This window comes from Centruroides vittatus, unplaced genomic scaffold (assembly GCF_030686945.1).
Source record: "Centruroides vittatus isolate TY-2023 unplaced genomic scaffold, ASM3068694v2 scaffold_1167, whole genome shotgun sequence".
NCBI lineage: Eukaryota > Metazoa > Arthropoda > Arachnida > Scorpiones > Buthidae > Centruroides > Centruroides vittatus.
The window spans coordinates 124,475-139,380 of NW_027122671.1; the positions used below are offsets into that span (position 1 = coordinate 124,475).

General features: G+C 26.5%; 1 protein-coding gene across 4 annotated transcripts in view; it reads left to right on the forward strand.

Annotated features, from left to right (window-relative positions):
- Positions 1–14,906, forward strand: part of Nos (Nitric oxide synthase) — a 62,657-nt gene that overhangs the window by 12,575 nt on the left and 35,176 nt on the right. The window contains exon 1 of one of the 4 annotated variants that reach the window (XM_067284273.1): positions 2,990–3,447. The exons of 2 other annotated variants lie outside the window; for them this stretch is intronic. In XM_067284273.1, the coding sequence (XP_067140374.1) occupies positions 3,005–3,447 (443 nt within the window). In that variant the 5' untranslated portion in view covers positions 2,990–3,004. Of the gene's footprint in view, positions 1–2,989; positions 3,448–14,503; positions 14,530–14,906 lie in introns of those variants that run through there. One more of the 4 variants, XM_067284277.1, reaches the window with a different exon arrangement.

The following is a 14,906-nucleotide window of genomic DNA, read 5'->3' on the forward strand; positions in this document are numbered from 1 at the left end:
ACATCAACACACACCCATCTCAAATATTGATGTAATGTTTATAATTGTAATTAATATAATATTAATTAATTATATTTAATGTATTGTTAATACACGAGTGTTCGAGTAATACCTGTACATTGGTTATAAAAAAGCTTTCTGTTTTAAAGCTCTTTTATTTATTAACATAAAACATAACGTGATTTCAGTTGACGAATTAAATACTAAACTTATTAATATCATAAGTAATTATTCAATTAAATACGTGAGATATAAAATATTATTTTATTTCATATTAAATTTAGCATATTCCGTTTAGTTTTCGTAGTTTTTCTTGTGTTTTTCCCCCGCCTCCTTACCGTCGGTAACGTTAAAAAGTGCACTATCTAATTGCAGTGTTTTAAAGTGCTTCGATCAACTTTACTTGAAGCTTTGTCGATAGTTTTAACAAACTTGTAGAAGTAAAAATAAATCGAATTTATAAAAATCAAAACAAATAAAACAAATTCTTTTAATATTAAAAGAAAATAAGCTTTCTAGTAATAATATTGACGCTACAATATCTAAGAGGTTAGCCGATCTATTTTACATCCAATAAAATCACTCCGAAATTTCATTTAAGATGAGAAATTTTAATATTTACTCAACGTGGTTCTGCTTATGCTACTCAATCCTGAAACTTTTCTCATATTATCTATCTTTATCCTTGACTTAAATAGTTACAACAGAAAAAACTTCTGGTTTTTTTTTTTTTAAAAAAAAGAGAAATTTCTAAAACTTTTAAAAATTTAAATTTATAATATATTAAAACAGTAATGAATTTATAATATTAATCAAATTTAGAATTTCCTCTTATACTATCGAGTTTTGGCCTGCACGAACGTTTCGAAGCGGGTTTATTTTTAAAATCATATAAGAAATATACTTTTTAAATAAGGAATAAACTTAAACAATGCCATATATTAAACTATAATATGAAATGGATGGACAAAAATGTTATTGAAGCGTGTTGTCCGAAATTTATACTATTGAAGATAGTAAAACAAGAATATTTGAGCGCGATTCGCCAATAAATCAAAAAAATCGAGGTTTAAAATAAATTGAAATATCCTGGATATTTAAATGTTAGCTTATATAAATAAAAAAAGAATTAAAGTAGCTATATCTGAATGCATAAAAAATTAATGATTGTTGGAATTAGTGTTAGATAAGAAAACTAAAAATACATAACGATAGAATCTACAGCCTCAATCGATCTTATATCACTCATATTTCTTTCGCATTAGTTCCTGTGAATAGGTTATATTAATTTAATTAGTCTAATATTATTATTATTTCAGAATATTGTTGGCTATTTAATCTTAATTTCTGTTTTAAACGATTAAATTTTAAAATAAATATACCTTACAAATGTTTAATTTATGTATATATTTAATAAATAATTAGATAGTTTTACACGTAAATTATATGAAATCTTTATAATATTTCTGGTAATGATATAGGATTACGGATTATGTTGAATACGGGGCTTGACTGGAGACTTTGTGGCTATAATATATAACAGGCCCTTCCTCTTTATGTAAATATGTGAGGCCCTATGCTGAAACTTGTATAAATCCGGCCCAGGTTGGATAGAAAAGATTTGCAATTAAAATAGTTTAATTAATTTATTTAAAATAATTAATATAGTTTAAAACTTTAGATAATTATACAATTCTTTTTATTACATTTGACCTTTATATAAAATTTTTAATTTATTTGCTCGAGTTCTCTCAGTTTTAATATCTCTAATGGGAATGATTAAACACGATTATTGTTCGTTATAAATTTTAAAAATGATAAAAATCAATGCAATAAAAATATATTTGAATTAAAATTAAATTAAATTTTTAAAAATAAATAAATAAACTGGTCCGAATTTAGTAAAATGTGACAATATTTATAGGTGTAGAATCCTTAAATTAAACAAAATTCGAGAGTGTATCTAAGTAGTTTCTTCTGTAGAATAAACTTATCCTATCTTGTATATGAAAGCATACAAAATACTTTGGGAACCATAATCCTAAAGTCTTCTACTTCAACTCTAAGAGTTTTCGTTCAACTAACTAAAGATTTTATTCGTTTAAACGTCTGAACTTCCGTCTCGTAAATTAAAGTTCGAATCAAAGTCAGTCAAAAGCTCTTCCGTAAGTCGCCAGAGTCACATAAAGTGTTATCGCCTTTGATTCTTCAATTCCCTTAACCATCGTTATCAATGTTGAAGAAACAATATCTAAATTTAGTGGTTTGTAAAAGGTATGTACATATCTTCCCCATAAAAGACTTCTTAAACTGTTAACAATAATTCTCGGTTATTTTCGAAAGGTTAACCAGAAATAAGTTTTTATTGAATATAATTCTTATTTACTCCAAACTGTTTGAATTTTCTTAAAATAAATCTAAAATTTTGCTTAAAGTACGCTACATATCCTAAATACAGTCTATAGGCTGCAGGCTATAGATCATGTAATCAATATGATTGTATCTTTATAAGCAATATAGAATACTTTACAAACAATGAATAAAATTAAATTAATAACTTAAAAAATAATTATAAAATTTGATAATTTAAACCTATTTAAGCATCTTATAATTTATTTTGTTTATTACAACGATTAATTGATTAATTTTTAATTTGTTAATAAAAGACGACGAAGTCTTTATAAATTTTTTATTAGGAAATAATAATCTATAAAAAAACGTTTTGAATAAAATATTTGTTACTTTAAAATGATCTTAAAAGTTCGTTTATAATAAAAAAATTGTATAGAAATATTCACTTCTGAGTAGGTTGATATTGATTTCTTAATGGGATAAGGATTAAGGATTATGGAGGATAAAGGATTAAGACGCACAAGGGCAACAAGCCGGATGTGTGTTAAAAGGCAAAAGTCTAATCGCCCTCCTATTGGGTTATTGACTGGACACGTGACCTACCGATCATGTCTCTTCCGGCGTTAAGACTTTTTCGCGTTCAGAGTTCGCTATGGAAGGTTGCAGACTGAACCATGTACAAGTGTACAAAAGAAGGCAAGGAGGTTTAGGATTCGGAGTTCGACCCGGACCCGGTTCGCGAACCCTAATAGTTTCCGAACTAATTAAGGGAGGAGAAGCTGAGATAGGAGGTCTAGTGCATCCCGGAGATATTATTTTAAAAGTAAACGGGGTGGACCTTACTCAGACTCCTTATTCTCAAGCTCTCGAAATATTAAAATCGGTTCCAGCCGAGAGTATGGCTCAATTGGTAGTTGGGATTCCTCTTACTTTCGATTCCGATCCGAATAGAAGTAAAGACGATAAAGAAGTTCAAGTGAATGGTATCATTGATTGGGCTGTTCAGAATTCGGCCGATTCCGAATTGAAGGTACCACTTCAGGTGTCAGAGGTCAAAAATAAATCTCCAGAAAGACCAACATCCCTTTCACCGAGGTAAGATTGATAATGTAATTTTGGAAGCGGTTAACCAATCTGGAAATCCAATTTTATACTTCATGCTATTTATTAAATGTAATTCGCCTTTTATGTTTCTCTTTCGTTTCTTAAAATAATGAAACAAAGGAAAAGAAAGGGCTGATTGCGATTTTCTATCTTTGTCCGTTTGAAAATGATAACTATTACTGATTTTCTTGGTGATTACCTTTAAATAGCCGTAACGTGTTAAGGTAAATAATTAACTATCCTTCTAAGTGAGCCTCTATTAAGAGAAATTAATAGTAGTCCTAGATCTTTTCTAATTATTTTGTATACTCTGAGGTAAAGAATATTAAGAGAGAAAGGATTTTTCTCAACAAGTTTAACCGAATGAAGAAACGTTTGAGTGCGAAATATTATTCTTATAAAATAAATTTGATTCTTAAAATATTAATTATCTTAAGAAGAAAATCCATATCGATTACTTAAACGTCTTAGATTGACATAGAATATCTTTAAGATAACCTTTCCATGTATCTTGTTATTAAGATAGTCGTATCACTTATGTTATTTGAGTAATTTTAAGATAAAAGATAAAAATACGAATAACCAGAATAAATATAAAAATGTAACCAAACCAAGTGTGATTGACGAAACTTTTTGTAGTGTGAAATAAAAATATTAAAACGGTGATTAAGAATGATTTAAAGCATCATAAGGAAGAGGTTAACGAAACTTCTAATTAAGAATGAATAAAGTATAGAATCCAATTAAGATAAAGCTAATTTGAAAGCTCTGAATACTTCTGAATATTTCAAGCAAATACGCCCAGTTGTACTTTTTAGCAAACACGATACTCTAATTTGCTGTAACTTGCCAATAATGAAAGATTAGTTCCGATTTTTTTTTTCTGTTGATAAATAGTACACGTGGGATTAAATCATTGATTTTTTCATCAATTAAACGAAAGTTTATTTGAAATTACTGTCGAAATTCATTGATCTGTTCAATTTAGATCGATCGTATTTGGTTAATCGACTCTTCTTAATGGCGACTTCATAAAAACTATATTAATTGAATTAGTTTTCATTTTCGTTTCTCTGACTTCGAAACATAAGTCGTAAGTCTAAATTTTTGTTATCAAAAGCAGAATTATGGATTGCCTGTAAAACCTAGAGGAAGATTTTATTTTCAATTTCAACTAGAAATAAAATTCAAAAACAATTCATTCTTGATACGAGAAAACAAGGAACATTTTGAAAGGTAAATTAATAGAGTTTTAAGCAGTTTCTCTCCTTCTAATTCAAAAATAATAACGTACAGTACATCTTATAGGAAAATTAAAGAGATAAACTACTTAGAACCTTGTGAGGTATTTAAAAACATCCATTTAAAAACGATGTTTATTTTATGAAACGGATCATCTAGGAAAAACTCTTCTAAATTCTGCAAATTCTGCTATTATATTAAATTTTATGTAATACTTCGCTTACCAATATAATTACTCACATATTTCCTACTACTATTAAGTTATATTAATTTTTTTTAAGCTAAATAACAAATAAATTATTCGGTATTATTTATTCATGTAAGAAAAATCATGTAAAATTTTCCTTGTTTAGTACGATTGCAGCAATAGATATATCTCCCTAGAGGAAGAAAATATAAAAATGGTGTTGCATCACTTTTGATTTTCCTTCAACTAAGGAATGTCATAGGAACTATTATTTATAAATACTCCAGAGATAACTTTAAGAAAAACTGTATATATTTAGTAGGATTTATTGTAAACATCCAATACGACAATTGTTAGATTTTACAATGGGGAATGTTTTTTTATGTAAAGAAAAACGTCGGAATGGTACCATATCTGTCTCTTTACGTAACGGCACAGACATGGTTAAATCCGCCAAAAAACGAAAGAATCTAGCATTAAAATATTCACTTTTATACTACTTCTAATGTAGACAGAGAATAAATTTCGAAAATTTTTGAATATTTCTAAAATAATTTCTAAATTAGATTGTTAATATAAGTATGGAAGGAACAGCGATAGAAAATGTATAAAATAACTAACTATAATTAATAAATAATAGAATTATTGAATAGATTTTCTAATGCAAAACATAAAAGATTCGTTAGAAAATATATTTATCACAGTTTGAAGTTTGAAAAAGTAATAATAAACAGAAGAGAGAAGCGATTTAATTATCATTATTTGCTCCATCACTTAATGTAGAAATAATTATAATTTAGTTCTTAATAAATATCATCAATGAAATTCTTAAGTATTTAACGATAATAATTGTTAAGCAAAGTCTATTTAAAAGCTTTCTTTCGCCATCTGTTAATTTTATCATTAATCAATAGCACGTGTTGCTGTTATAACTGATCGATGACTTTTTCATTACGCTGAAAAAATCTCAGACTTTAATCATTTATAAGACTTTTTTTAAAATACAAAATGCATTATTTCGTTTAAAAACTTTATAACTATTTAAAAATAACCCCGTATTGCTATTTTAATAGAAAAATCAAATTAAAAAAAATGTTTTTAATGATAATTATGGTAATTTTAAGGTTTGATAGTCATGTTTTTTGAATCGCACAAGCTTTTAAGATTTAAGTTATGATAATTTTATGTAATAAAAGCATACTGAAAATGTATTAGTTAAATTTTATTAGAATATAATGAATAATATATAATTTTTGTTCGGATTTAGATTGCAGTAATAATAGCTACTTAATAAGTATATAAATTGTTTTTAAACGTATATAACCATTAAAACATTTATTTTAATTCGAATTATTTTTATTAACTTATTGTTTCGTTCAAGAATAAGATTTTAATAACTAGTACGGGCACATCATTTCCGAGAATTAATATAAAAAATAATAAATAATATCAGTAGAACGTATGTATTGGAATATGTTAATTACATTCACGTCGGTAACAATTACATTTATGTAAACAAATCGGAACATTTTCTATCCAAAATATATTGTTCTTAGATATAACAAATGTTAATACGACGTAACCTTAAAGTTTTGACTATTCTTTACAGATTTTATGTCTGCAGTTGAAATAAATACACTGTCCTGGGTTGTATATTATTTTATTTTCTTATTATAACTGGAAAAATTAGTCGAAAACACGAGGAGAAGAATCGTGTACAATGCAATAATACAATAAGAGAGATGACGTTTCTAGTAAAAATTATTATACCAAACAAATTCGTAGATGTTCCAAAACGTTTTTTTCGTTGTTTCAATTGTATTTTTCCTTATTTTGAACATTTGTAAAATCCCAGAGTGACTTATTATTCAAAAGTAATGTTTATTAGGAACAAAAACATACTTCATAAAACGAATAAATGTAAATACATTCAAGTTATTTTTCAAATAAGACGATTTATCTATGTAAAGAATTTTACAGCGTGACCATCGCTACACTTATAAACAATAAATTTCAAGATGTTAATTTAATTATCACGTACACATCGTGATTTATGTTATAAGCGATATATTGTTATTATTTTTTCAAATCTCGTAAGTATTGGCGTATTAAAAATGCTCATATAACGTGTAAATCTTTAATATTAGATAGAACCAGACATTATAATTCTAATTCTAAATTTCTTATAATAAAATTTATCGCGAAATTATTATTCAATTGGAGAATTAAAAAAAAATTAAGTTAAAAATTTAAGAGTAGGAAGAAATAAATGATTTTATCTAAACGAATAATAGTAATAATGGAAAATAATAGTCATCCGCAAGAATTTAATATAAACCTAAAGATCTTGATGATTGATAGGGAAACGATAAAGATAACCTTTGCTTGACAGTCGAATGCCGTAGTAATTTCAGACACACCCTAACATCTTTAAGAGTAATCAGATAGGCATTAGGGAACAACTTGTTGCATCATCCTTAACCTACATCCTGTCCAAGAATCATTTATTCATATTTTAAAATATCCCGTTTAATGGATAACTTCAGTAAATGTGTTAACATTGTCAGCAGGGAATGCTCGATATTTCTCAAGTAAATTCTTTTTATATTTACATGTTTAATGAGTAATTGTGATAGTTAATTCGAATGCATGCTTGCTTGACAAAGATGGAAGAGATAAGACGATGGAAAAGATACACGTATCAATTTTCCATAAAACGTTAGGAGAAAAAAAATTCTTAATAAAATACTTAAATGTAAAAACTTAGACGGGAAAAGATGTAAATAATTGCAGGAAAAATGTAAAATAACATACAAATACAGCATTTTATCAGACTAAATCGTTTCTAATAGATAAAATATTAGGAATAAATATATATAGATATAACGACGTGAACGAAGAAATAGTATGGAAGGAGAAAAAAAAGAAGGTAAGAAAAAAATAATCAAATAAACGAGTAAAGTAACTAAATTTAAACTTGTTTTGAGAGAAGAAACACTTGATGTTGAAAAATGTTGAAAGATAGAAATAAATATTGACAAAACCTAATAATATCACAATGAGGAATTTAAATATTTAAATTCCTCCTTACTTAATAATAATTTTTAAAAATAATAAAACTATTTCATAAATAATGTTATTATAGGGAGTAATTTCAATCAAGTCCTTACGTATTTGAATGATTTTTTCTTTTTCTATTTTTAGTTTCGAAACTTACTTATGTGATACAAAAGGAAGATGGAGTTTCTGTATTAATAATAATAATAATAATAATATTTTATAAACCCGAAGAAAAAACAGTAACAATATAACATTTTAAAATTTCTTATTTATTAATACTTTTTATACAACCGTATTGAAATTGTATCAGTAGAATTTGATTGTAGGAATACAATTTCAATAATAACAAGTACACGAAAAACTTGAAGAATCGTGTTTTTATTCCTTGGTTTGTCTTTATTATAATAAAAAAAGTACAATAAAAATGCACCGTGTGTTGATATGATCACAATTTATTTTTTTTTCTTCTTCTTATCAAACTTCTCTAAATGGGAATGAAATCTCTAAGGATTTTTCTTAAAAATTCTATTTTCTAAGGAATATTTTCCAAACCGGAATTTCTAGGACAATTCATACTTTTAGGAAAAATATTTTAAAATTATAAGATTCCTCCGAGATGTTACAATTGATAACAATTAAGAAAGAGAAGAATAATATTTATTTTTCTAATTTTTATAAATTTTATACATCAAGATACATAATAAAAATAACCGTATTTAAAAATAATCGAGAAATTTATGGCGTGTTTAGCAATAATAATAATGCAGTACAGTGACAAAAGTCTGTGTATTTAATAAGTAAAGTAATGACCGTCAGGAAGAAAGAAGCGATGTTAATTTTTATAAAAGAAGATGATTCTTTCGATAATTCTAGACTAATTAAGGGAGAACTACTTAAGATTTAAGAAACAAAACTGTTGCAAGTTCATTAATATTTTATGCTCGCCTTAAATTTTTCTTTCTAATTATCAATAGATTTTTTTTTAAAGAATTAGATGTTTGAAATACTTTCGAAACTCTCAAAAATGTCAGATAATAAATAGTTTATTCTCTGGACGACAGCTTCCAGCAGTTTATCCTTGGGAATGATAATTCTAAATATTCTTTTATTTAAACTAAAACGTCTCTTCTATTCAAAGAATCAAAATGTTTCCATCTTGCAATTGTAATTCAAATTTTCTTACTAGAAATTTAGCGAATTCATTGCACTCTTCGGATTTACAATAATTACTAACAACAATATTAAATTTATTCTTTAAATTTCAGATTTTTAAGATATATATAATTTATTTTTTACTCTTTCCGTTCTGTTGGCACTAAGAGGGCCTCTTTTCACAAGCCTATTATGGGTTCGGCCAGGACCACAATGGGGCAGCCGGGTGGTGAGGGACGGAGCCAGACGGACCGCTCCCCGAAAAAATTCCTGGGGAATTCGAACCTGGGTTTCCCAGAGCGGTAGGCTGCCACCTTGACCACTCGGCCATCCGGCCGTTATATATATTATTATTTACGGAGAGTTTAATCTAAAATTTTAATTAATTTCTAATATTAAAGTAGGTGTAGAACATAACAAGTATAAGTTTATGAATCTATTATTTCTAAACTAAAATTCTTTGTTTTAAACTTATTTTAATAATAAATTTTTGAATCGTGTCGACGAATAAAGCATGTAAGAATGGAAGAGTTTGCCCCATTTTTAGAGTTATTTTCGGTTTTGAAGAGCTTCTTGTGTAGACTAATGTTTGTATAAATACACTAGATTTCTCAGTTTAGAGTATAATTCTATTTATAGGCACCAGATGGCATCATATTCATCAACTTCTACTTAACTGTAAATTTACAATATTTTCGAAATACTCGCCTGGTTAACGTCTGAAATTCTCCTTTTTTCCGGACTTGTATATTATACAAGTGGCAAGTATAAGAGAATAGTTTTATTCTTAAACTAAACTTTTCATACTGTTTACAACAGAGTGGGTGATCTACTGATAAATGAGCGTACATCGCGTATAAGAGCGTGTCATCTTGGCTTATAAGAGCACAATACTGCTGTGTCAATGTAAATTAAATGTAAATGTGCCCATACAGAAGCTATTCATTAACATCACTGTTGTAAGCGTTATTAAAAATAAAATAAGGGAAAATGAAGAAAGGTTTCCGAGCAAAATATCATGTTCATCTATGTGATTGTTAATTTCATTCTATTTGTAATTTATTCTTATTCTGTATTAGTAGAAAAGGGATGAGCGAATTAAGTCTAATTTTGGAGATGGTTAACAAGTAAAAAATTAGCCAAGACGAGGAAGACTTCATCTTTGTTTGTATGGAGAATTTCCGAACTTATAGTTGTTTAGAATGATTTAATATCTTCTATAAACGGAGATTCAGTTCTCACTCAAATCAAATGTATTGTTATCTGTATGGGAATTTGCTTGATTTCATTGAATACAAAATCTGTATATTAAACTTTGGTGTTTTATCTATTCGAAAATATCAATTTATTTAGCAAAGGATATTTGAAAGCGATGATAATTCCTCTTTAAGTTATCGGAAGATTTGTTGTGTAAACTTGGAAAGTATTTCCTTTGCCTCTAGTGTAACTATTTCCGATTAATTAAAAATTATTATAACTTATAAAACAAATAGGAAGTAATCCTGATTGACATTGATTAATAAACAGTTTTTGTTAAGTTTGTTTTTAAAACGAAATTATTTAACGATTGTTTAGTTGATAGTTTGGATAATTATATTTCGTTTTAAATAATTTCCTGTCATAAACATCTCTCAATTTTTTGAATTATTAAATGAAAATAATTTAAAAGAAAATTTCCGACATAATTAATAACAATTATATTAATAAAATGCAATATTTAATTGTTGTTTAAATACGTTAATTAGTTAAAACAAATACAATTATTGACGTTGTAACATTTTAATTGTTTATTAGTGAGAAGAAACGTTTTAATTAATTACTATTGAATTAAACAGACCGTTTTTTCCTTTCATTTAACAAGAATTTATTGTCCATTTGACTTATTTAACTTCTGTTAACAAATCTACTAAATACAGCTGAAATAACACATAAATACTTGTAGGGTTTATATAGAAAATAATAATAAAATATGATCATGTTGCCAAGAATAATTTTATTTAATTTAAAATAATAAAGTGACATTCAATCATACAAATATTAAGAAAATATATTTTTTAATGCGTATTGTATAATGGATAAGATTCAATTTTCAAGTAAATTAAATGAATTTGTAAAAATTTAATTGTTTCAATAGAAAAGACAAGAATATTTTATAAAAGAGAAAAATTATTAATCATGTTTAATGAAATTAATTATGCTTATTCTCTTCGTTAGTACTTAATTAATGATACGAATATCCTTTGTTATGTTGATAAAATCACCACATATTAAACAATAATGAAAAACTAATTATATAAACCATACCTAGTCATATAAGAATGTATATTTTGAAGATATTATTACGATATTATAATACACTACATTAAATCAGATAAAGTTTTTAATAAAAATGATTTTATGAGGTATAATCTTATGCAAAGCACTTAAAATATATTATAATAATGCTAATAGTGCATTGTATTATTTGTCACTCCGTAATAATGTAAACTTCCTTACATCGATTGTGTGAAATATCATGTTATATATTAATAAATAATAAAAATAAAATTAAATTGTAGAGAATCAATATTATAGTCACACATTTCAAACTGTGTCGACGTTCACAGAATGGCTGTATTATTTATTTATTAAATTTTAAATCGATTTATATTTGAAATACATAGTTGCCTAAACTATATGGCTTTTTATAGAAATAGAGAGAGATATAAAAATATTTAGTTTGTGAATCTTTTATATGTTTATACGTTGCGCATTCTTTTCAGAAACTGTTGCTATAGTGACTTTCACTTTTTTTAATCTTTGCTAGCAACAGAAGAAATTTTACATGGAAAATATTCGGCAATCTAAGCATATTTGATCGCATGATGTATGTAAGTATAACCCCCTGTTGTAAAAGAAGATATAGTGACACGAGTAAGTGAAGTTCGTAAAAGATGTCGATATTTATTCTCTACACAGAAGAATTTTTGGTAAGGTTTTAAAGATAAAATAGGAAATGTGTAAGTTAACACGAACCGGTGGAGTAGGTGAATTCAAATGTTTTTAAAAAGCTCTTTTCGTTCATAAATGCGTCCAGTACAGGGCCAGACTTAACCGAGAAGTCGATTGTGTAACGTGAAGGGAATTAGAAATAAGATGTAGAGTCACTTCCGCTTCGTCATTTCTGGTCTGACGATCACGCGGATTAACACCTCTTTGTGGACGAAGGATATCGAAAATAGTTCCAGAGAATCGACATTTTAATGGAAACCAGATTAATTAAGGTGGTTGGTCCTGGTTTCATTATCTGTTTTGATCTTCGGAGTTTTCCCAACTTTCGTTTATCGCTTGATTACTTCTAGAAAAAATACGGTTCTTTTTTTCGTTTTTTAATCCCCTTCGGGGAATTACGATAGATTATTTGCTTCGAGTAAATATTTGAGGGTTATACAGTTAACTTAAATGATTTGATATCTAATAATGAGAGTTATGATCTTTCTACGTAACTCTGTTGCGAGTCAACTATAATGATTCTTATGTTATTCTTTATAGCTTTTATAATATTTCTTATGTATAATTTTGCAGTAAATCTCAAAATGATTTATTATTTTCGATTATAAAACAGTTTAAAACATAATCTTGAGAAGAAAAATGCTCTAAGCCATGTTTCAATTTAGAAGGATTATTTCATTTGAAACGATTACGGAATAAATATTCTTTTGTAAATTGAAAATTAATTTAGATATATTTTATTCTTATTTATGAATCAATTTATATAAAATAGTATACAATTGAATATCCCGCAAGACAGTCTTATATCTTGTTACATAGAAGAAATTTCTATCTGCCAAAAACTTTGAGGAAATTTCTGTCTGCCAGTTATTTTCAAAAAATCTATAAATTTCTCATGGACTATTTATTTTCAACTGATTTACATAAAACAGAATGAAAAGAACTGAAAAAAATCTATTTATTGTTTGTAATAATAAAAATAATAAGAATTTTGATGGCAATTTGTGGTACAGTATTAGAGTTTCGTTGTGATTTTAATAATTTAATTTCATTAATTAAAATAAATTTTTTTAAAATAGAAGTACTTTTATAACATTTCATTCAGACGTAAATATATATATATATAAGGTATTTATATATCCTTCTCGTCATTTTCACGACGTATAAAAATAATATTTATTAAAAAGTAAGAAGATTGCATTTCAGATTATTATTTATTAAGTCTAATTTCGTCATAATTAAATTAAGTTTATGATTATAGGATCGGGCTGAACAGAATACGACTTCTGTAACAACTGGAATAATATGTTTATAGCTTTAATCTTAATTTACGTTCAATTTTGTAATATTATAATATACAAATTAAATTTTTTTTTTTAAATTTTACGTCTAATAAGTTTTAAATTTTTTTTTCTGATATATAATATTTTCTCAGAATAAGTATGGTGCCAATTTCATTACCTCTACGGAAGGAAAATACTGTATTTCTGTGTCATCACGAAATATTAATAAAATATAATAGAGTGGGGAGTCGAAAATAGAATTTTCAATTTGTCCAGATTTTCAAATATACGTGTAAATTAGCATTTTAAACACTGTGATACTCCAAGTACGCTGTAAATTAAGTTTAGATGCTCTAAGCTTACAAAGATTCAAAGTATAATTTACAGAATCATTATATTTAAACAAAAAAATACACTAATTATAATATTTGAAAGTTAAAATATTACGAAATTCGAATGAATTTTAGAACATTAACAATGCAATACCAACAGATCATCGATAAGTTATCATTGAAAACAATTGAGATCCATTTTATGACGCTTTACTGTATATATAAAAACGTATATTAGAAAATTATAAGATATTTTTAAACTGTTATCATTTACGGTAGCCTACAAGGCATTTGAAATTTTTAACATTTTTTCAATAAGGTTGAGTTTATAAAAGATAAAAAAAAAAAAAAAGTCAATGTCATGTTTGTCAAGTTTAATGTCTTCAAGTCAATGTCATATATGACATTGACTCGATGACATTGAATTTTTCAAGTTTTTCTAAAATTCAAACATCATCTTTTGAAATGTTTTTGCAGATTAGTTATTGCTGCGAAGTGATTCAAAGATCCGGCACATTGGTTCCATTCTTATTCACGAAATAAGTTATAGATACTTGCAACATCTATTCCTGTTTTCGTAAATTATTTAATATTTAAATGTAAAATTAAACTATAACATCTGTCATTATTTTTAATGGTAATAAAAACGAGCCGAGCGTAATCTTATGATTTTAACTATAAAATTTATTACAGTCATGTATTTATGTATAGTCAAATAAACTTTTTATAGGTATTTCATCCATATGTGTGACATACTGTATTTATAGATAAACTAATCTGTAATGAGATCTGTGAAGAATTACAGCCAAACGTGAAGAGATATAGGGTAAGTAGAGGCGAATTGGACCACACTAAGCTTTTAGCCTCGTATTTTTAAAAGTCTTTATTTTTGTTTTTTGTTCCTGTGTATATGATACACTTTAATTAACCTACATTGGGTTGAAATGAACCTTTTGCCATTTTGAAATGTCAATATTGTCACTTTCACTAATATTAGGTTTTTACAGTGTATGGTCTTTCTATCACTTGTGATACTTTTTAAATTTTCTCTGCTATACCGTATTTTCTTTTACAATAAGTGAATTTGCTGAAACGGCTCACTGTTGTTCATTGTTTAAAACTGAAATGAATTTATTAGTCAGAAAACTTTGACGACACTACTTTTCAAAATGAAACGTCACACAGAAATAGCATGCTACTAGC